Below are 21,539 nucleotides of genomic sequence, written 5' to 3'. Positions count from 1 at the left end.
AGCATGTGTCAATAAAAGTATGTATCTTTCACTGAAGATACATATACAGAGATAGCTAAAGGACTAAAAAGTTGTTACTACATTAACTGTAGTTAACTCTAGGTGGAATTACAGGTGAGTTTTAATTTTTAAAAATATTTAATTTATACTATTTTTTACCATAAGCTTGTATTATTATTTAATCCAAAACTGAAGAATACAAATTGTTTTTTAAGTAGCTAAAATACTCAGTTTTAAACTAAAAGGATTTATGATTAACTACTAGTTTTTATTTTATTAAAAAATAAAACTTGGGCCAGGCATGGTGGCTCATGCCTGAAATCCTAGCACTTTGGGAGATCAAGGAAGGTGGATCACTTGAGGTCAGGAGTTCTAGACCAGTTTGGCCAACATGGTCAAAACTTGTCTCTGTTCAAAAAAAAAAAAAAAAAAAATATATATATATATATATCACACACACACACGCCTGCCATGGTGGCGTGCGCCTGTAGTTCCAGGTACTCACAAGGCTGAGGCAGGAGAAATGCTTGAACCTGGGAGGGCAGAACTGAGATTGCACCACTGCACTCCAGCCTGGGTGACAGAGTGAGACTCTGTCTGAAAAAATAAAATAAAACAAAACAGAACTTGAAGTTGGAAACATAATTTAAAAAATTGTAATTAAGTATGATAGCATGTATTATAGATATTGAATGAAATAGATTAGAGAAATGAAAGATCAGTGTGCAAAAATAATCAACTTTAGAACCAGTATATAAACTGAGCTTTGAACAATGAATGTCATGGATAACTAACTATAATAACCACAACTGTAACAATCAACATTGACTGCTAACTAAATAGTGCAGCCTGTCAGAATAAAGTGCAAATGTGTTCAATCATAGATTTTTCTATGCAATGGTGCTAACTACTGTACTCCAAGCACTTATATTTAATGATGAAAATGATGAAGAAAAAGGTCATGTAGTCTACAATACAGAAATAATAGTCTACAACACAGAAACTAATTATAAAATGTATTTCGTGACATTATTTCAACCTTACAGAGAACAAGTGACTTCCTAAGTTAAACTATGATACTGTGTAAGATCAAAATTTTTCTCCAATTTCCTCTCTAATTATAGTACGCTACCTTCCATTACTGAAATAGTATGACCCACTTGAATATGGAACCTAATTTCTAAACAATGATTCCAATATTGTAATAGCACCACAGAATTGAATAAGAATCTGAGTAAAACTAAAACAAAACAAATAAACAAAGGAGACAAAAGAGTAAATCTGTGTAAACTTAAAATAATATGATGTTATTAAGTTGAGCTACTGTGGGAATAGAAAGTGTCATTCTTGATCTTAAGACACCTGCATAATTAGTAATAATAATAAACTCAAAACCGATTGAGTGCCTTTATATACAAGGCCCTGTATTAATATTCATTCAGAAATCAAGAACACTTTATTCACTTACTGTTATGCGCTAAGCACTGGGGAAACAGGTAAATAAGACAGGTCGTGCTCTAAGGAAATTCAGGTTAATGGAGCAGAAACATACTGAAAAGTATCAATACTTATCCATAACTATGGTAAAAAGTGATAAGTTGTGCAGGTTATCCTGCAAGACATACAGGCATTGAACACATAGTTCCTCTTCTCCACAGCCACAAATGCAGAAAAGTCTTGGCCGCAAATCATAATTTAATAATGATGCTACATGAATTGTCACAAAGAGGCCACAGGATTGAACAGCGAGGCTACTGTGAATTAGGCTGCATGCTGGGCATATGAGGAATCTCACACTCTCTAATCAGGGAGACTGAGAAGGAAACAAACCACAATGTAAGGCAATACTCTAATTTTGCAGGATCCCATGTTAAATAGCCATTTTGAGAGCTCAAATAAAAAGATTAAAGAAGAAGATGTGCTTAATCCAGATTTTGAAAAATGGATAGGTTTGTTAGGTGGAAAGGGACATTCCATCAAGTGGGAAATGGAAAGCTGACAGCCTAGCGCAGAGGTTAGCAAACTTGCTTCTGTAAGAGGTTGCATAATAAATATTTTTTTCTAACTTTCTGGCCTTACAGTTTCTATAACAACTACTCAACTCTGCCATTGCAGCACAAAAAGAGCTACAGACAATATGTAAACAAATAAGCATGGCTGTGTTCTAATAAAATTTATTTATAGATAGTAAAATTGGAATTACTCATGATTTTCATGTCTGAAATATTATTTTGATTTTCTTCAATATTAAAAATAATTCTTAGCTCAAGAGCTATACAAAATGAAGTATCAGACTGGATTTAGCCTGTAGCTGTAGTTTGGTGATCCCTGGACTAGTTGGAAGGCCAGTTAAACACACAGATATAATGGTACACAAAACAATACTGAATATCTCAACTAATAGTTCAATTCTATCAGATTCAACCTTTCCAATTTATAATAAATGCTTTGTAATATCTTCCTTTTTCATCTGAAATAAAATTCATAGATGATACAACTGCCTACACACGTTTTTTAAAATGTAGTGCCGGCAAGATGGCCGAATAGGAACAGCTCCAGTCTCCAACTCCCAGCACGAGTGACACAGAAGACTGGTGATTTCTGCATTTTCAACTGACGTACTGGGGTCATCTCACTGGGGAGTGCCAGACAATCAGTGCTGGTCAGCTGCTGCAGCCCGACCAGTGAGAGCTGAAGCAGGGTGAGGCATTGCCTCACCTGGGAAGCGCAAGGGGGAAGGGAATCCCTTTTCCTAGCCAGGGGAACTGAGACACACAACACCTGGAAAATCGGGTAATTCCCACCCCAATACTGTGCTTTAACCAAACGGGCACACCAGGAGATTATACCCACACCTGGCCAGGAGGGTCCCACAGCCACGGAGCCTCCCTCATTGCTAGCACTGCAGTCTGCGATCTAACCAAAAAGGCAGCAGCAAGGCTGGGGGAGGGGCACCCGCCATTGCTGAGGCTTAAGTAGGTAAACAAAGCTGCTGGGAAGCTCAAACTGGGTGGAGCTCACAGCAGCTCAAGGAAACCTGCCTGTCTCTGTAGACTCCACCTCTGGGGACAGGGCACAGCTAAACAACAAAAGAGGAAGCAGCAGAGGCCTGTGCAGATGCGAACGACTCTGTCTGACAGCTTTGAAGAGAGCAGTGGATCTCCCAACACGGAGGTTGAGATCTGAGAACGGACAGACTGCCTGCTCAAGTGGGTCCCTGACCCCTGAGTAGCCTAACTGGGAGACATCCCCCACTAGGGGCAGTCTGACACCCCACACCTCACAGGGTGGAGTACACCCCTGAGAGGAAGCTTCCAAAGGAAGAATCAGACAGGTACACTCGCTGTTCAGCAATATTCTATCTTCTGCAACCTCTGCTGCTGATACCCAGGCAAACAGGGTCTGGAGTGGACCTCAAGCAATCTCCAACAGACCTACAGCTGAGGGTCCTGACTGTTAGAAGGAAAACTATCAAACAGGAAGGACACCTATACCAAAACCCCATCAGTATGTCACCATCATCAAAGACCAGAGGCAGATAAAACCAGGAAGATGGGGAAGAAGCAGGGCAGAAAAGCTGAAAATTCAAGAAATAAGAGCACATCTCCCCCTGCAAAGGAGAGCAGCTCATCGCCAGCAACGGATCAAAGCTGGTCAGAGAATGACTTTGACGAAATGAGAGAAGAAGGCTTCAGTCCATCAAACTTCTCAGAGCTAAAGGAGGAATTACGTACCCAGCGCAAAGAAACTAAAAATCTTGAAAAAAGAGTGGAAGAATTGATAGCTAGAATAATTAATGCAGAGAAGGTCATAAATGAAATGACAGAGATGAAAACCATGACATGAGAAATACGTGACAAATCCACAAGTTTCAGTAACCGACTCGATCAACTGGAAGAAAGAGTATCAGCAATTGATGATCAAATGAATGAAATGAAGTGAGAAGAGAAACCAAAAGAAAAAAGAAGAAAAATAAATGAACAAAGCCTGCAGGAAGTATGGGATTATGTAAAAATACCAAATCTACGTCTGATTGGGGTGCCTGAAAGTGAGGGGGAAAATGGAACCAAGTTGGAAAACACTCTTCAGGATATCATCCAGGAGAACTTCCCCAACCTAGTAAGTCAGGCCAACATTCAAATTCAGGAAATACAGAGAACCCCACAAAGATACTCCTCCAGAAGAGCAACTCCAAGACACATAATTGCCAGATTCACCAAAGTTTAAATGAAGGGAAAAATCTTAAGGGCAGCCAGAGAGAAAGGTCGGGTTACCCACAAAGGGAAGCCCATCAGACTAACAGCAGATCTCTCGGCAGAAACTCTACAAGCCAGAAGAGAGTGGGGGCCAATATTCAACGTTCTTAAAGAAAAGAATTTTAAACCCAGAATTTCATATCCAGCCAAACTAAATTTCATAAGTGAGGGAGAAATAAAATCCTTTACAGATAAGCAAATGCTTAGAGATTTTGTCACCACCAGGCCTGCCTTACAAGAGACCCTGAAGGAAGCCCTAAACATGGAAAGGAACAACGGGTACCAGCCATTGCAAAAACATGCCAAAATGTAAAGACCATCGAGGCTAGGAAGAAACTGCATCAACTAACGAGCAAAATAACCAGTTAATATCATAATGGCAGGATCAAGTTCACACATAACCATATTAACCTTAAATGTTAGTGGACTAAATGCTCAAATTAAAAGACACAGACTGGCAAACTGGATAAGAGTCAAGACCCATCAGTCTGCTGTATTCAGGAGACCCATCTCACATGCAGAGACATACATAGGCTCAAAATAAAGGGATGGAGGAAGATCTACCAAGCAAATGGAGAACAAAAAAAAGCAGGGGTTGCAATCCTAGTCTCTGATAAAATAGACTTTAAACCATCAAAGATCAAAAGAGACAAAGAAGGCCATTACATAATGGTAAAGGGATCAATTCAACAGGAAGAGCTAACTATCCTAAATATGTATGCACCCAATACAGGAGCACCCAAATTCATAAAGCAAGTCCTTAGAGACTTACAAAGAGACTTAGACTCCCATACAATAATAATGGGAGACTTCAACACTCCACTGTCAACATTAAACAGATCAATGAGACAGAACGTTAACAAGGATATCCAGGAATTGAACTCATCTCTGCACCAAGCGGACCTAATAGACATCTATAGAACTCTCCACCCCAAATCAACAGAATATACATTCTTCTCAGCACCGCATCGCACTTATTCCAAAATTGACCACATAATTGGAAGTAAAGCACTCCTTAGCAAATGTAAAAGAACAGAAATTATAACAAACCATCTCTCAGACCACAGTGCAATAAAACTAGAACTCAGGACTAAGAAACTCAATCAAAACCGCTCAATTACATGGAAACTGAACAACCTGCTCCTGAATGACTACTGGGTACATAACGAAATGAAGGCAGAAATAAAGATGTTCTTTGAAACCAATGAGAACAAAGATACAATATACCAGAATCTCTGGGACACATTTAAAGCAGTGTGTAGAGGGAAATTTATAGCACTAAATGCCCACAAGAGAAAGCTGGAAAGATCTAAAATTGACACTCTAACATCACAATTAAAACAACTGGAGAAGCAAGAGCAAACACATTCAAAAGCTAGCAGAAGGCAAGAAATAACTAAGATCAGAGCAGAACTGAAGGAGATAGAGACACAAAAAACCCTCCAAAAAATCAATGAATCCAGGAGTTGGTTTTTTGAAAACATCAACAAAATTGACAGACCGCTAGCAAGACTAATGAAGAAGAAAAGAGAGAGGAATCAAATAGATGCAATAAAAAATGATAAAGGGGATATCACCACCGACCCCACAGAAATACAAACTACCATCAGAGAATACTATGAATACCTCTACGCAAATCAACTAGAAAATCTAGAAGAAATGGATAATTTCCTGGACACTTACACTCTCCCAAGACTAAACCAGGAAGAAGTTGAATCCCTCAATAGACCAATAGCAGGCTCTGAAATTGAGGCAATAATTAATAGCCTACCAACCAAAAAATGTCCGGGACCAGATGGATTCACAGCTGAATTCTACCAGAGGTACAAGGAGGAGCTGGTACCATTCCTTCTGAAACTATTCCAATCAATAGAAAAAGAGGGAATCCTCCCTAACTCATTTTATGAGGCCAACATCATCCTGATACCAAAGCCTGGCAGAAACACAACAAAAAAAGAAAATTTTAGACCAATATCCCTGATGAACATCGATGCAAAAATCCTCAATAAAATACTGGCAAACTGGATTCAGCAGCACATCAAAAAGCTTATCCACCATGACCAAGTGGGCTTCATCCCTGGGATGCAAGGTGGGTTCAACATTCGCAAATCAATAAACGTAATCCAGCATATAAACAGAACCAAAGACAAGAACCACATGATTATCTCAATAGATGCAGAAAAGGCTTTTGACAAAATTCAACAGTGCTTCATGCTAAAAACGCTCAATAAATTCGGTATTGATGGAACGTACCTCAAAATAATAAGAGCTATTTATGACAAACCCACAACCAATATCATACTGAATGGACAAAAACTGGAAAAATTCCCTTTGAAAACTGGCACAAGACAGGGATGCCCTCTCTCACCACTCCTATTCAACATAGTGTTGGAAATTCTGGCTAGGGCAATCAGGCAAGAGAAAGAAATCAAGGGTATCCAGTTAGGAAAAGAAGAAGTCCAATTGTCCCTGTTTGCAGATGACATGATTGTATATTTAGAAAACCCCATTGTCTCAGCCCAAAATCTCCTTAAGCTGATAAGCAACTTCAGCAAAGTCTCAGGATACAAAATTAATGTGCAAAAATCACAAGCATTCTTATACACCAGTAACAGACACACAGAGAGCCAAATCATGAATGAACTTCCATTCACAATTGCTTCAAAGAGAATAACATACCTAGGAATCCAACTTACAAGGGATGTAAAGGACCTCTTCAAGGAGAACTACAAACCACTGCTCAGTGAAATCAAAGAGGACACTAACAAATGGAAGAACATACCATGCTCATGGATAGGAAGAATCAATATCATGAAAATGGCCATACTGCCCAAGGTTATTTATAGATTCAATGCCATCCCCATCAAGCTACCAATGAGTTTCTTCACAGAATTGGAAAAAACTGGCTTTAAAGTTATATGGAACCAAAAAAGAGCCCACACTGCCAAAACAATCCTAAGTCATAAGAACAAAGCTGGAGGCATCACGCTACCTGACTTCAAACTATACTACAAGTCTACAGTAACCAAAACAGCATGGTACTGGTACCAAAACAGAGATATAGACCAATGGAACAGAACAGAGTCCTCAGAAATAATACCACACATCTACAGCCATCTGATCTTTGACAAACCTGAGAAAAACAAGAAATGGGGAAAGGACTCCCTATTTAATAAATGGTGCTGGGAAAATTGGCTAGCCATAAGTAGAAAGCTGAAACTGGATCCTTATACGAAAATTAATTCAAGATGGATTAGAGACTTAAATGTTAGACCTAATACCATAAAAACCCTAGAAGAAAACCTAGGTAGTACCATTCAGGACATAGGCATGGGCAAGGACTTCATGTCTAAAACACCAAAAGCAATGGCAGCAAAAGCCAAAATTGACAAATGGGATCTCATTAAACTAAAGAGCTTCTACACAGCAAAAGAAGCTACCATCAGAGTGAACAGGCAACCTACAGAATGGGAGAAAATTTTTGCAATCTACTCATCTGACAAAGGGCTAATATCCAGAATCTACAAAGAACCCAAACAAATTTACAAGAGAAAAACAAACAACCCCATCAAAAAGTGGGCAAAGGATATGAACAGACATTTCTCAAAAGAAGACATTCATGCAGGCAACAGACACATGAAAAAATGCTCATCATCACTGGCCATCAGAGGGATGCAAATCAAAACCACAATGAGATACCATCTCACACCAGTTAGAATGGCAATCATTAAAAAGTCAGGAAACAACAGGTGCTGGAGAGAATGTGGAGAAATAGGGACACTCTTTACACTGTTGGTGGGATTGTAAACTAGTTCAACCATTATGGAAAACAGTATGGCGATTCCTCAAGGTTCTAGAACTAGATGTACCATATGACCCAGCCATCCCACTACTGGGTATATACCCAAAGGATTATAAATCATGCTGCTATAAAGACACATGCACACGTATGTTTATTGCGGCACTATTCACAATAGCAAAGACTTGGAATCAACCCAAATGTCCATCTGTGACAGACTGGATTAAGAAAATGTGGCACATATACACCATGGAATATTATGCAGCCATAAAAAAGGATGAGTTTGCATCCTTTGTAGGGACATGGTTGCAGCTGGAAACCATCATTCTTAGCAAACTATCACAAGAACAGAAAACCAAACACCGCATGTTCTCACTCATAGGTGGGAACTCAACAATGAGATCACTTGGACTCGGGAAGGGGAACATCACACATTGGGGCCTATCATGGGGAGGGGGGAGGGGGGAGGGATTGCACTGGGAGTTATACCTGATATAAATGACGATTTGATGGGTGCTGACGAGTTGATGGGTGCAGCACACCAACATGGCACAAGTATACATATGTAACAAACCTGTACGTTATGCACATGTACCCTAGAACTTAAAGTATAATAATAAAAAAAAAAATGTAGTGCCTTCACCAAAGTAAAAGAAGAAATAAAAAGAAAGTACTTTATATTAAACTAATGTGTTGAAAACATATTACACGTTATCCTGCAAGACATAGAGGCATTGAACACATAGTTCCTCTTCTCCACAGCCATAAATGCAGATAAGTCTTGGCCCCAAAACATAATTTAATAATGATGTTACAAGAATGAAAATATGGCAATCTGTGAGTCCTACTTTGCCAGACAATGTAATGATGTATTGAAATGCTTGCATATATTTATAAAGAATACATTTAGATTTAAATGGAATAAAGGGACCAGATTCCATATTTTACAAAAGGTACAGGCAAATAAAACAGCAGATATAGAATGAATTCCAGGTTAAAAATTAGTGTTAGAAAAAGTAATAGCAGATCATTTGTATTTCATAAAATGTCAGAGGAAATAACTTTAGTAGTTGAAATACAGACAATTTAACAAGGAAAATTGCAGATGGTAGGAGTAAGTTAAAAATATATCATATTCTTGCAGATAAACTGGGTCTTACTGATATGTTTAATGTCAAAATAGGGCATGCCAGTAAGAGAGTCATCTATCTAGTTATCTATCTATCTATCTATCTATCTATCTATCTATCTATCTATCTACCTACCTAACTACCTACCTACCCACCTACCTATTCGTGTTTGGAATTCCTTCTCATGTGAAGGCATATGTTTGATTTCTAGCAGTCCACAATTCTGTCCTTTGATAGATAATGAGGAATGATAGATATAGACTCTGAAACCTAAGGGCTTATAGAGAAGTTGAGTTTTGATACAAGTTGACTTTGAGATTTGATATAATATCAGAGTAATATTAAAAAAGCAGAAAACTCTAAAATACAATTTTATTACCTGACATATGACGTCAGGTAATTTGCGCAAATAGATTTCTCATTATGCTTTAAATTGCTTTAAAGATTAGTGTATAGTATGGCAATCAAATAAAATATTTAAAAAACAACTTTATTAATGAAATTTGGTGAGATCCCTGTATTTTATGTTTCTATCAAGTTAAAATATTTGATTCTAGATCTTTTGACCAACATCACTCCTTTTCTGTCCACTGGGGACTAAGGTTAACGATAATGTTTTGTATATTTTAAAATAGTTACAATAACAGATTTCACATGTTTTTTTCACATGACCACAAAGAAATAATAAGCGTTGAAGATGAGTAACATGTTAATTACTCTGATTTAATTGTTTCACAATGTATACATGTACTGCAACATCACATGGGGCCCCTTAAATATATATAATTACTATTTGTCAATTAAAAACAAAATAAAACTTGAACTAAAAAATTAAAATATTTGGTTCCAGATCTATTAACAGGAGTCTCTAATCTCTTTACTTGCATATTTGAGGATGAAATCTATACACACAGATTGACGCAGGAGAGGTGTGTCAATACTAAAATCAGCACTATGTTGTAAGGATGTGATCTTCCGAAATGGGGAACAACTGACAAAATTGCTAACAGAACAAAGTATAACTGTCCCTTGATTTTTGCACAGTTATAGTCCCAGAAAATGTAATAATTATTAAATCCTTGCAAAAATACTCGTTTGTAAAACTGAGTTTGATTTTAGGCTTAGATAATAATAAACTTTTTCCGTTAATCTTCATGAACATCTAGTGGAATGTAAAAAATTGTGCAGTACCTGGGGCAATTATTTGTGGGGCAGGACTACTCTGCACATTACGGTGTCTATCATCCCCGGCCCTCTTCCCCTAAATCCCAGTATCACTTCCGATCTTTAACAACACTTAAGTACTTCTCCGCACTTCTAAAGTGCTTTCTCACCAGTCAGAATGGCTATTAAAAAGTCAAAAAATAACAGATGTTGGCGAGCTTGTTGAGAAAAGGGAATGCTTATACACTTCAGTGGGAATGTACATTAGTTCAGCGACTTTGGGAAACAGATTGGAAATTTCTCAAAGAACTTAAAAAAGAACTACCATTCAACCCAACAAACCCATTACTGAGTAGATACCCGAAGGAATATAAATTATTCTACTATAAAGACACATGCACGTGTATGTTCTTTTCAGCACTTTCACAATAGCAAAGACATGGAATCAACCTAGGTGTCCACCAAAAGTAGAAGAGATCAAGAAATTGTGTACATTGATAACATAGAATACTATGCAGCCATAAAACAGAATGAAATTATGTCCTTTGCAGCAACATAGATGCAGCTGGAGGTCATTATGCTAAGCAAACTAACGCAGGAACAGAAAATCAAATATCACATGTTGTTACTTATAAGTGGGAGCTAAACATTGAGTACACATGAACACAAAGAGGAAAAATAGGCACCAGGCTTACTTGGGGGTGGATAGTGGGAAGAAGGTGAGGACTGAAAAGCTACCTATTGAATATTATATTACTACCAGGGTAATGAAGTAATTTGTACACCAAACCCCAGGAACACACAATTTATTCATGTAACAAACCTGCACATGCACCCCCTGAGACTAAAATCAAAGTTGGAAAAAATTAAAAAATAATTTCTAGGGGCTCTCCTCTCTCCATCTGTCCTTGGGGATCACTAGTCTAAATTCTGAGTAAAAACAATAGGTTTATGTAACCTTTTGTATAATACCCAACACTTAATTATCAATAAATTGCATGCCTGATAATTATCTGACAATAATGACTCTTCATATAAGCACAGAAGGGCTAGGAGAGGGAGGGCAACTTGTAACAGTAAAAGGAAAACTCAATTCCGAGTTTAAGGACATGGACCAATTCTACCACAAACTGAAATGACCTTGAGCAATTCTCTTAACTGTTCTAGGGTACAGTTTCTCCTTTGGAAAATGTACTAGGTGACTACTAAGTTTCCATACAGTTCTGATATAATTACAAAACATCTAGATGCCTTTAGGAAATTAAAAGAATGGAACAAAGTAGAGAATGAAGGAGAATAAAACCAGGTGAGGCTACACTTGTAACAGATCAAATAATATCAGAAAAAGAGGATGGACAATGAAGAAGGTGGTATCAAACAGAGATTCGATTCTTGGTATGATGGATACATAGGGAGATAGAACGTTTGTATGAGATTCACACTCAGCAATGTGAGATGATGCTCTTGTACTAAAGACAGTGTCTCTCTGCACTTTTATTTTGTATTTATATTAAATTTACAATAGGTGGTTCTGAAATACCACAAATGTTGCAAACTTGAATCCAATTTACAAGTTACACAGCAAGTATCTTATTCTGATGTTAAGTGCTGTGGGAATCAACTCCAGCTGCTTCAGATCTACATAGTTCTCAACCATAATAAAGGAGGGAAGGGATCTTCAGGGACAGAACTCAGGGTTCCTGAGATCAGAAAATAAAGTAGGCTAGGGGAATCCAGGATTTTGCAAGGGAATTCCAGTACTCCCAACCACATAGAACATCCCAATGCCTTAAGGAAATTTCTGTTAAATTAGAGATTTACAGAGGTCTCTATAGGGTATTTTACCTCCCAGCGTACTTCAAAAGGTCTTATGTTTGCAAGATGTGGTGGAGAGAATAAGGAAGTCATACACACCTACATTTGAAATGCATTCTGCCTTTATCAGTTGTGTGATCATAAGCATTACTCTTAGGTTCCATTTCCACATCTTCAAAATGGAGATATCAATATCACTCTGTTAGTGTTATTGGGAAAATTGAAGGAAATGACTAATGTACAGACCCTACCACAGTGTCTCACACATTGTAAGCATGGTGAGTATGCAATAAATATTGTCATTTTTGTTCTTTTCTTTCCCATTCTGTGTGCTTGGCCTCTCTTTGCCCTGCCCTAGAGAGAATGCTCTGCTTATGTCAGCATCCAGCAATATGGGTGCCAGGAGTGTTGACTAAATGGCTTCACATCCACCACAGAAATGCCTACAATTTTAATTCCTTCTGTGTTATCGCTTGCTCTCTTCTGTTTCCCTTACCTGGGGGTCAGCTGGTATTTCCCAGAGACAAGAAAGTCTTATTCTTCCTCGGTAAGGGACTTTCTAAAAGGAATAAGTCAAAGCAGGCACTGAGTTAAAACAAGCTGTCAGATCTTTCTGGTTGAGCATAAACGGAGCCTAAGATTTTATCCTAGGGCAACCCTACTTCTTGGACTAAAAAGTCTCTGCACTCAAGTTGCTGCAAACTGCTGGTTCTAGAGTTGCTGCAAAGGAACTGTAAGGGGAGATTTACAGAGCTTGGCTTCAAACACAGTTGTTCTTGCAGAGTTTTGCTGAGGAAATCTTTCAGCATTTCCTTACCTCTAAATACAAGCTTATGGGAACGCTACTTCATCAACACAATTCTATTTTACATGATTTTTTTCTAGTGTGCACAGTTATAAATTGCTGAGAACCTTGAAGGACATAATGTCACCTCAGTATCAGCATCATGTGGTACTACGCCAAAAGTTTCTGGACAGTTGCCTAGCCTAGCCTTCATCATTATAAGGAAGACATCAAAAAATTCAGTGAAAAAACCATAAATTCGAATGAAAGAGCACAATACGAATGACGAATTTGGTAGACAGTAAGTTCTTTAGGTTAAAAAACATACGTTAGATATCATTAATAATAACAAATACCATTTACTGAGTAATTGTGTTATAAGTGCCATACTGGGGTTTTTATATACAGTATTTTCAATTCTTACAACATTTCCCTGCAACATGAATTTATTATCCCAAGTTTTATGGAGGAGAAAAATGAGGCTTAGAGAGGTTAAGCAAATAAGGTCACACAGAGCTAGTAAATTCAAATTTGAGATTGTCTGGCTTTTAAGTATAAATCATTTCCAAAGTTCCTCCCAATAATTAGTAAGTATCAGTTGACGCAGTCACATACTATTAGTACTGGATGAGATCTGGGTGTTCACCTAGAAAACCAGCTGTCTCACAAACAGAGAAACTGAGGCTCAAAGAGTTCACTGATGATGAAGCATAACAAATAGAGAGTGGCAGAGTAGGCACTCAAACTTTATGAAGTCCTCATCAAGGCCAACCCAGCTCTCTCTGACCAGGCCCCACCCTCCTCTCCAGGCATCTCTTTTAACGAACCTGCTCTCCAGGGCTCAATGTTCTGGGCAAATAGAACTGAGTGCACAGGCACCAAGGTGTTATATGCTTTTCTGTATTTTTCATTTCTGCTCAAAAATTTATCTCTTTTTATCTGCTTAATAAACACATACAACATTTTTAATTCAGTTCGTCAAAGTATCACTACCTCTATGAAGCCCTCACTGATTCATTTCTCTTCTGTTCCCAGCCAATCAAAAAAATGTATTAAGAAACAGGTTAGTAATAGCCAACGTTTACTGTGGACTTATTATTTATTAATTTATTCCTTAAATATTAATTGAGCCTCTGTCATATGAAAGCACTACGCTAACATTTTGTTAATCATTCATCACCACAACCCGCTGAGGTAGGTGTTATTTATATCCTCGTTTTATAAAACAGAAAATCTTGGCCGCGCACAGTGGCTCACACCTGTAATCCCAACACTTTGGGAGGCTGAGGCAGGCAGATCATGGGTCAGAAGTTCGAGACCAGACTGGCCAATATGGTGAAACCCCATCTCTAATAAAAACACAAAAAGAAAAAAAAAGGTAGCCAGACGTGGTGGTGTGTGCCTGTAGTCCCAGCTACTGAGGAGACTGAGGCAGGAGAATCACTTGAATGTGGAAGGCAGAGGTTGAAGCGAAACAAGGTGGCACCACTGCACTCCAGGACCAGTGCGAGACTGCATCTCAAAAAACAAAACAAAACAAACAAACAAAAAACCCCAGAAAATCTTAAAAGCTTAAAGAAATGCAGCATTTTCCAAGTATCTCGATTTTGTTTACTCCTCTGTATCCTGAATATGCATTCATTGTGGTATCTGCAGTACTCTCTGAGATTTTGCTTAACTTCTAAGTTATGACTTATGATGATATAATTATTTGTATATCACAGTATACATGGCATATCATTTGCTAAATTTTATAGGCCATTATAGGCTGTAAGCTCCACAGTAGTAGGAGAGATACCTACTTTCTTTACAATTTTATTTTTTATTTATTATTATTATTAGTGTTATTATTTTTGAGATGGAGTCTCGCTCTGTCACCAGGCTGAAGTGCAATAGTGCAATCTCAGCTCACCGCAACCTCCACCTCCCGGGTTCAAGCAATTCTCTTGCCTCAGCCTCCCAAGTAGCTGGGACTACAGGCACCTGCCACCACTCACGGATAATTTTTTTTGGATTTTTAGTAGAGATGGGGATTCACCATGTTGGCCAGGATCTCTTGACCTCCTGATCTTCCCGCCTCGGTCTCCCAAAGTGCTAAGATTACAGGTGTGAGCCACCGGACCTGACCTTTTTTTTTTTTTTTTTTTTGAGACCAAGTCTCACTCTGTAGCTCAGACTGCAGTGCAGTGGCGCCATCTTGGCTCACTGCAACCTCCACCTCCTGAGTTCAAGCAATTCTGGTCCCTCAGCCTCCTGAGTAGCTGGAACTAGAGTGTGCACCATCACGCCTGGCTAATTTTTGCATTTTTAGTAGGGACAGCATTTCACTATGTTGGCCAGGCTGGTCTTGAACTCCTGGCCTCTAGTGATTCACCTGCCTCTGCCTCTCAAGTGCTGGGATTATAGATGTGAGTCTCCACACCCAGTCTGTGTACTATAATATTATATCCACAAGGGCTGACAGAATAGTACATAGTAGACACTCAGTACATGATAGTCAAAGAGAGAGAGAGAGAGAGAGAGAGAGAGAGAGAGAGAGAGAGAGAGAGAGAGACAGAGAGAGAGAGAGACAGATAAATGCACAAAACTCTGGTCTGAGTCTCCACAGCTCTGTGCTGCCTCCCTAGATTAGTCTGCATTGGGAAGAAATGTCACATAAACAATGATGGACATATTTCTTCCCAAGACTGTCACTAACATCCTAGATGTACATTTTGGAACTCACTTCTGGGCACTATAATTTTCCATTTCCTTACCTATGATTATGGTTATATTAATTCTACAGATCCAAATGGAATGAAATCTTATTTGAGACGGAACAGAAGCTGATTTTTAGACCTGCTGAGGAACAACATAATGACAGAGTCCTGTTAGTACACAGTACCCCAAATAACAGAAGTTTGGAAAAGAGCCTTGGGAGGAACTCAAGTCATTACCATGGCCCTCTATTATAGCAGCTGGAAATCACACTGCTGATTTCCACGTAATACTGCAAATATCTACGATGGCAAGATTCAAACTCCCAGATGCTTAACAACCCTCAGGCACGTTCTGTACCACATGTGAGTCCCTGGACTATTTTAAAACATGCACAATTCTTTATGCTTTATCAAGGATTCTAATGTTTAGTATCATTAGCCTCCAGTTTTAGGTTTTACAATATTTCACAGGACATCCGAGTTAATTTAAGGGGTAAAAAGTAGTATCACGAAATTTGAAAAACAGCCTTAGTTTTAGTGGACACATGAATATATATATAGGTACACACAGGTTCTTAGTTTGGTCATAATATACCTAAGTGTATAGTACTTACACATCTCTATATAATTTAGATATTAGGTGTATGCTATGGATGCATATATCAATGGAAACAGATCTATAAATATGCATATATCAGTTGTTTTGAGGACCCACTAGAAGGAAATACAATTTACATGAAAAAATACTTTATATGGATAGAATGCAGCATTCTTTGGAAGAACAAGCTGATATACTGCAGGACAGAAAAATTGGAATAATATAGAACTCTAATTTTTATATGTGTGCATATATATGCATATATATATACTTATATATACATAAAATATGTTAATATAAACAAGTAGTTATAGTGAGACATTTGAAAACATATATTAAAGTCTGTGTATATATATGTGTAGAGACAATTGACATTATTTAACATAATGTATTTGAAAGTTTTCAAGCATGGGGTGAAGCCAGATTAATCAATTTAGCATAGCACTTTTATAGGAATGAAATGGTAAAGGGCGGAAAGGTCTGGTAAGTGAAGAGTGTTAAAACATTGAAAGTCCTAAAAGAAATGGTTTCATAGCTCCAGTATTTGTGGATCACTATTAGTCCCAGTCAATAATACAGTACTTGCAAATGGGAGGGAAAATGTATAGAAATGCTTATGCAAACGAATAAGGAGAGATGGTGGCTACCTCAATTTGTTGCCTTCTTATATGTCACTGGATCTCCAATTATCAGTATGCGGTCTATTTCAATTCTTGAAAGCATTAAATGGTTGTAAGTTTCAGGCAAGTAGGAGGCATTCTTAAAAACTAAGGAAATAAAAAGTTTCCCTCAGTTGATGAAAAATGCATGAACATTTTTAGAGTTTGGTTATTATAACCTAGTATTAGAGATTTGGGTTTGGGAAATTACCATTTATGAAATAAAAAGTATATTACATCTTGGATTAAAATAATTGCAACAATAAAGCAAGTTTGCTTTTTCTACTCTGTGCAACAACCACATGCTAGATGCTTTTAAATAGGCTTGTCTTCCTAGCCTATGTGAGCCTTGAGAATTTAATGTAACCAATACAGAGATATAAGCTAAAGACATTTAAATGAATGTATTTGTTAAGGAGTATATAGAGTATTCACAATTGTTAAGACTCTTTATTCAGTTTGGAATTCATGTTAACTTTAAATAACAACTGCATTTCTAAATGTCAAGCTCCATTTTAAGCCAAACCAGTTTAATAATGAAATGATAATATATTTTTGATTTAAAACAAGAGGCTGAGATGCGCTATCTTTCTAAGCAAAACTTATAATTCCATGTACATCAATAAAAAGCCATATATATGGCTATGTATATGTAACTATATTGTTCAGACCAGTGATAAATGACATTCTTGGAAGTACTTTTTACAAACTATTATTAAAATTAAAATATTCTCTACACCTCCCACCAAAACATTTTATTCATGATCAATATCTACTTCTCCACTATGTTAAAATCATATTGAAATTGAGATTGAATTTTTCTGCAAATATAGCTTTTTTCTTTTCAATACATATTTAAGAACAGTCATTGTTCTGTGTTTATGACAGTGACTACAGGTACATTTTATTTACATTTTACAGTGTTTGCAGGAAGTTATCTTCTCTCCTTTGAATGAAGAGAGAAAAAAATGAGCCAATTTTATTTCTGATAAAATGATAGTAGTCTGGGGGCTAGAATAACCTAGTAATCAAATGAAAGGTATCTACACATCTGCTTTAGAAATGCATTACAGAAGAAAAAGAGCTATAGATGTTAATATAAATAAACTTATTGCTTCTCTCTGAATAAATGAAGTGCTTCATTGTTTATTCTAAGTTTAATCATCCTCTATTTTGCTTTTAATTATTCCTTTTCTTTGTAAAATTAATTATTTAGTGTAAATAATGTTTCTTCTCCATAAATGAAAAGGCATACAGTATTATAAGAGTAAAATTAGAATAGCATACTTCAAATCACTATTTTCTATAGCTAAAGAAACAAATGTTCTTTTGCCTTTAAAGAGATGGAAAGTTTGGTTAAAATTTGTTTTCTCTCTATTCTTTAAAATAATAAATAGGCAGGACTGAACAAAAGTTAAAAATGATAAGAAGTAAAAGGGCTACTAAAAGACTATGAGGCAAAATAATATAACCTGAGGACTAGAGAAATTGAACTTGGTGAAAAGTCAGTGAAATAAACTGAACACAGCATCCCTAGACTTTCACAGGCCACCCAGAGGTATGAGCCCACAAACATGTGTGAAAATGACAGGTTTTTCTTGGCCTAATATTTATATACAGGCATATCCATGGTATTCTGCAAAGTTTCCAAGCCATTCTAATCTTAAACAACTTGCTCTCACTTTCTTCAGATACTCAAGGGAAAGTCATAAGGAAAAGGCTCACCTGTGCTGGGCTGAACCAACAATGTGGGCAGGTACAATGCTCCCCACAAGTCCCTTTGCCCTTGGTGCTCGTCTTGTGGGGGCTTTTCCGCACACTGTCCCACAAGGTCCTGTTGAAGCTGGACCCCCCGGTCCTGTTTGAAGCTGGGCCCCCTGGTCCTGACGAGGGCATGGTCTGAGAACTGTACCCGAGTCCCTGAGAGTTCCTCTGCCAGCCACAAGCGCAGTGGGCATCCCTGATCAGGGTGGGTGCACTCCTGCCGGCATCCATCCCATCGGACCCCCGGCTGCAGCTGTGTTGCTTGGTGAGGTATGCATTCATACTGCACTGATGCCTACTCTTTCCTTTGGTCAGCTCTGCACAGAAATGTCTCCTCCCTCACACCCCTTTCTTCCAGGCAGTTGTAAAAGTCTTTTTTTCCCCTGTAGATCCCTCAGTATCTTTGACAGCTGCTATAAGCAGTGCATCGTGGGAGCAGTGGGAGCAGCGAGAGCAGCTCCGTACAGCATTATCTGCGGGCTGGTAGCTCTTTGTCAATAGATGACTCAACTCACAGAGCAACTTGACAGTATCCCTGCTCTAGGCAGAAGCAATCAATGCTCCACACAGCTGGGCTACAAGACTGTACACTGTGTTACAAACCCTTTTTGGATGGAGCCCTACAGTAAAGAATAACTCTTTGCAGTTTGGCATTCTGGCTTTTCCCTTTCCTTGCTGATCCTCACACAAAATGCAAACCTTAGGAAAGAGAACTTATTATGAGATTCTTATGAGATTAGCAGGACCCTTCTTTCCAGAAAGGATGCATCTAGGCTTAAACTTTATAGCATAAGCAATAAAAAATGATGGGAAAGTTAACCTGTAAAGGAATTTTCAACATTTACAGGAATCACTTATCTAGAGAGAGATTTGCCAAGACACAGACCCAATCACGAAGTAACTATATCAGATTATCAATATTAATTCTAAAGAACATAAATTCATCTGGAAAAAATCGCCGAGGTCACAGCATTATACTAGAGTCCCTTAAAATTTGGAAGTTTGTTTTAAATCATGATTATGCATTATAATCCAAACATATTATTTATGCTATACACAATTATTAATTCTTTCTTATTCAAAGTAAGGCAGTTTTCAAGGTTTAAAACTGATGGGTTGGGCTGATTTTAAAACAGTATTTTTCCTTACCCCAAATTATTCTGAGGGTTTCCTTTCAAATACTTTACCACAACAAATACATTCACCACAGAGAGAGTCTGCATTTTAAAGTGAAAGATACATCCAACTCTGCCATACAGCATTTTGGTTTCCAAAGACAGAATTTTCAAATTCTTTCACTGAAAAATGAGCTATTTTTTCCACCTTAAAGCAATTGCTTTCCAAAGAGGATTTTTGTTTTACATTTTAGCATGCTTGCTGAATCCATACATAGTATTTTCAGTAAAGTGAAAGGCTAATTGCCACAACATTAATAATTTTTATTCTGTTTGAAACTTTCCATATCCATTTTCAAAATGTCCTTATGCTTATCACACATTACTGAGGAAATAATTTTGGTTTGATTGTGCAGCCAGTTACCATCCATGCAGGACCTAACAAAGACTGTATAATCCTATGAAATAATTACTTTATCTGTAGACCATCAGATGCCATCAAATCGACCTTCTCAGTGGATTGACCAGGTGCTGGGTCAGTACCTGATTTTTGCCTGAGCTGGCAAGGCGTTTATTGCAAGGGCTGAGATCATAGCAAGTTCTACATTTGAACCTGAGACTCCCTGGATAAATCACTGTTAGACTTAAAAATCTTCCAAGTAAGGAGTAGGATCTTCTTTTTCCATGTATCTCCATATAAGGGTACTTTTCCAAATTCTGTGCAAGGGGCACTGTGCCCATCACAGAAGGCATTCAAAACACCTTTGTTCAGTAATAATGGCCAGATATGTAAGTTTAGAGGGCAGGTTCTGGTTCATGTTATTGGCCATTTTTCTCTAAGCACCCTTCATACTGCCCACCACATAACAGGCAATAAATACATACATATGTTTGATGGATGAAGGGATGGTTGGGTGGAAGTATAAATGGAAGGAAAAAGTAGAAAACTGAAGGAGTTGATACACATTTTTTAAAATAATAATATTTAATTCAGCAATGCTCCAGAAACATAAACTATTGCTTTAAAGTTAACTTCAGTTCTGGTGTTGAGGTATTCTTGTTAAGGAAATTTGTCAAAAATATATGAAAATTGAACTGTTGGGCAGAAATAGCAAAGGCATTAATAGTTTTTTTCCTTCTTAAAGAAGATCAAGAAGTCAAAATCAACACCTGAAGACAGTGAGGAAAAGGGAGAAATTCTCTCTCTCTCTCTCTTTCTCTCCCCCCGCCCCCGCTTTTTATTCTAGATTAATAGATTATGCCTGAAAGAACTGTTGGGTCAAATAAAACCCTAGAGAACTTCAGGCTTTTCTGGTGTCACCATGATGCATTACTATACAGTAGGATTTGATGTGATATACCAATGCCACCACTCTCAAATGAGAATGTCAGAAAGTGATAAGTTTGGCTCTCTCCAATCTTATCTAACCACAGATGCTTCTCTAGTTTTTTAGGCAGATATCATTGCACAAAGGCCCACTGGCATCTTCAGGGAACACATGTCCTGTTCTCACCCATTTGCCTCTCAAATATAAGAATCAGTCTACATAGACATAAATTAGTGTGCATCCATCACAATTTTGTAATGGTGTGTGCAGCTTGCAGCAAGGCAGAAACAATTTTCTGGCTTGACACTACTCAAGATATTACAAATCTTCACAGGGACTTAAATCGGTTATGAATGGGTTGTTCAGAATGAGCAATGTCTTCCCATCACAAGGGCCATAGAATTTCTGTTTTAGTAACCTCAGCATGT

General features: G+C 37.8%; 1 protein-coding gene across 7 annotated transcripts in view; it reads right to left on the bottom strand.

The window, feature by feature from the left end:
• DLG2 (discs large MAGUK scaffold protein 2) overlaps positions 1-21,539 on the bottom strand; it is a 2,272,173-nt gene that overhangs the window by 862,017 nt on the left and 1,388,617 nt on the right. The window contains exon 1 of one of the 7 annotated variants that reach the window (XM_030918837.1): positions 18,630-19,145. The exons of the other annotated variants lie outside the window; for them this stretch is intronic. Within the exon in view, the coding sequence (XP_030774697.1) occupies positions 18,630-18,950 (321 nt within the window). The 5' untranslated portion in view covers positions 18,951-19,145. Of the gene's footprint in view, positions 1-18,629; positions 19,146-21,539 lie in introns of those variants that run through there. 7 annotated transcript variants of the gene reach the window in all.

The sequence above is a fragment of the Rhinopithecus roxellana genome, chromosome 15, assembly GCF_007565055.1.
Source record: "Rhinopithecus roxellana isolate Shanxi Qingling chromosome 15, ASM756505v1, whole genome shotgun sequence".
Taxonomy (NCBI): Eukaryota; Metazoa; Chordata; class Mammalia; order Primates; family Cercopithecidae; genus Rhinopithecus; species Rhinopithecus roxellana.
The sequence above is the reverse complement of the archived record's forward strand: the minus strand, read 5'-3'. Positions and strand labels throughout refer to the sequence as shown.